At 50.3% G+C, this 2,816-nt stretch overlaps 1 protein-coding gene across 1 annotated transcript; it reads right to left on the reverse strand.

Moving 5' to 3' along the window:
* Positions 1–748: 748 nt before the first annotated feature.
* On the reverse strand, positions 749–2,245 carry SOX2 (SRY-box transcription factor 2). The gene has a single exon (XM_032120020.1). It carries the CDS (start codon positions 1,845–1,847, stop codon positions 900–902), a length of 948 nt encoding a protein of 315 aa, XP_031975911.1. The 5' UTR covers positions 1,848–2,245; the 3' UTR covers positions 749–899.
* Positions 2,246–2,816: the final 571 nt, after the last annotated feature.

The following is a 2,816-nucleotide window of genomic DNA, read 5'->3' on the forward strand; positions in this document are numbered from 1 at the left end:
TAAAATATCATCACAATAAATTTACAGAAATATTACAAACCATAAGAAAATATTTCAAACACAGTAATTTCAGGTTGGTAATTTTCCTTTTTTTTTTTTTTTTTTTTTTCTTTTCTTTGAACAGGATGAAGTCTGGAAACAAAAAGTTATTATAAATTAACAAACGGCGTGTGAACCTGCATGGCAATTTTTGCTTTTTAACAAGAAGTAAAAAAAAAAAAAAAAAAAAAAAAAAAAAAAATTTAGTACAATCTAAACGTTTGCCCTTATCCAGCAAACCAAGCCCATGGTTCGCAAGTACTCATCCTACCTTTTTTTGTCTTTTGTACAATTTCTAAAACAATTTAAATGTCCAAATGTCGTAAAATAATTTCCTCTCCTCTCGCAGCTGCTATAAATTCAGCAGCCAAAACCACAATACTCCAAGAAGACTCTAATTTTTTAAAAATAATTGGCAAATTCACGAGCTTGGTTTTTTTCTTCTCTCTATATTACCAATGGACATTCTGATTGCCATGTGTCTTTTGATAAATACTGTACAAAAGTTTCCTGCAAATATTAAAACATCTTCCTCTTCGCTCTTTGAGTCTAGCTCTAAATATTATTGGTAAAGACTTTTGCAAACTTTCTGCAAAGTTCCTACCGTTTTAACTAGAACTTTTTAAAAGTTTTGTGTAGTTGCTTCCCCTCCGAGATCTATACAAGTTCCTTGTCGGCTTAATTTCTGACCCCCCACCCCAAACCCCACCCCCACCCCCCGCCCGGAGTTTTCTCTGTACAAAAATAGTCCAAAAAAAAAAAAAAAAAGTCCAGAATTTCTAATAAAAGTTTTTTTGTTGTTTGTTTTGTTTAGTTTTCCTTTCCCTCCCCTCCCACCCACCCCCCCCGGCCCCTTTGTCTTACATATGTGATAGAGGGAGTGTGCCATTAATGGCTGTGCCAGGAACAGGTGCACTCTGGTAGTGTTGGGACATATGAAGTCTGCTTGGGGCAGCTGGTTCTGGTACTTCAGCACCTGGTAGATACATGCTGATCATGTCCCGAAGGTCCCCAGCTTGGCAAGGAGCCCTTGAATGAGACGAGGAAGTGACTACGGGGGGACTGGAGCTGGATTCCGTCTTGACCACCGAGCCCATGGAGCCCAGGGCCATGCCCGGGGTCCCTTGCTGGGAGTAGGACATGCTGTAGGTAGGCGATCCGTTCATATAAGTCTGCGAGCTGGTCATGGAGTTGTACTGCAGGGCGCTCACGTCGTAGCGGTGCATAGGCTGCATCTGCGCCGCGTTGTGCGCGTTCAAGCCCGGGTGCTGCGGGTAGCCGAGCTGCTCTTGCATCATCCCATAGCCTCCGTTGGTCCAGCCGTTCATGTGCGCGTAACTGTCCATCCTCTGGTTCACCCCAGCTCCCAAGGTGGCCCCAACCCCTACCCCAGTCGTCATGGTATTGGTGCCCGGTGCCAGTAAGCCCCCCGGCAACGTGTACTTATCCTTCTTCATGAGGGTCTTGGTTTTCCTCCGGGGTCGGTATTTATAATCCGGGTGCTCCTTCATGTGCAGAGCTCTGAGCCGCTTGGCTTCGTCAATGAAGGGTCTCTTTTCCGCCTCGGATAAAAGTTTCCACTCCGCCCCGAGCCGCTTGCTGATCTCGGAGTTGTGCATCTTCGGGTTCTCCTGGGCCATTTTCCGCCGCTGCCCGCGGGACCAGACCATGAACGCGTTCATCGGCCGCTTGACCCGGTCCGGGCTGTTCTTCTGGTTGTTGGCGGCCGAGTTGGAGTTGCCTGTGCCTCCCCCCGAAGTTTGCTGGGGGGCGGGAGGTTTCAGCTCGGTTTCCATCATGTTGTACATTCAAACTACTTTTGCCTGGAACCAGCCTTGAGCAGAGAAACGAGGAACAGCCGCAGCGGAGTCCCAAGCCGGACTTTTTTTTTTTTCCTAGGGAGGGGTAGGAAAGGGGGGAGGGGGACTCCCCAAAACCACACTTGGATCAAGATCAGGATCTTCCTCTTCGCTGATGGATTAATAATGCTAATAACTGCTATTATTACCGCCGGAGTCTTGATTTTTAAAAACTTCTTCCTCCTTTTTCCCTTTTCTCAGCCTGCTGCTCTCTCTCTCTCTTTCTCTCTCTCTCTCTCTCTCTCCACCTCGGTCTTAAAGAGCCAGCAAACTACTTTACCCCCTTTTGCAAACACACACACTCTCTCTCTCTGCCTTGACAACTCCTGATACTTTTTTGAACAAGTTAATAGACAACCATCCATGTGATGGGGGCTTGTCAGGCAATAAATGCGTTCGCCCCGGCCAATCAGCGCGCGGCGGCTCCGCCACTGAGGACAAGTCTCTTCCCCTGGTTTTGCATGAAACGGGGCGGGGGCTGGGCGCGCCGGGACGGCTCGGCGGGGAGGCGGGCCCGGGGGCGGCCCGGGCGGCCACTGGGAGCCTTTGTATGTCCCCTTCCAGCAACAGGTCACACACGCCTTTTGGAGGAAGTGGGTAAACACCATTGTTGCTACGTGGTGGTTTTTTGTTGGTTTTTTTTTTTTTTTCCTTTTCTTTAAGTTGGTGTTGGCTTGGGGCTAGGAGAAGCCATGGGGAGAGCGGAGCGGGAACGGCTTCCTCCACCCCTGTGCTGGTGCCCCTCGGGACGGAGGGGCCGCCCGGCTGTGCGGGGCCCTGCGTGTGCCTCGCTCGCCCCGTCCCAGCCGTGCAGTGAAGCGGAGCCCCCAGGCGGGCCCTGCTGCCGCCGCCGCCGGGTAGCCGAGCCCGCAGCGCAACGCCTGGGCAGAGGCTGTGTCCTTCTCCCGGCCATCCCCC

This window comes from Corvus moneduloides, chromosome 10, assembly GCF_009650955.1.
Source record: "Corvus moneduloides isolate bCorMon1 chromosome 10, bCorMon1.pri, whole genome shotgun sequence".
Classification (NCBI taxonomy): Eukaryota; Metazoa; Chordata; class Aves; order Passeriformes; family Corvidae; genus Corvus; species Corvus moneduloides.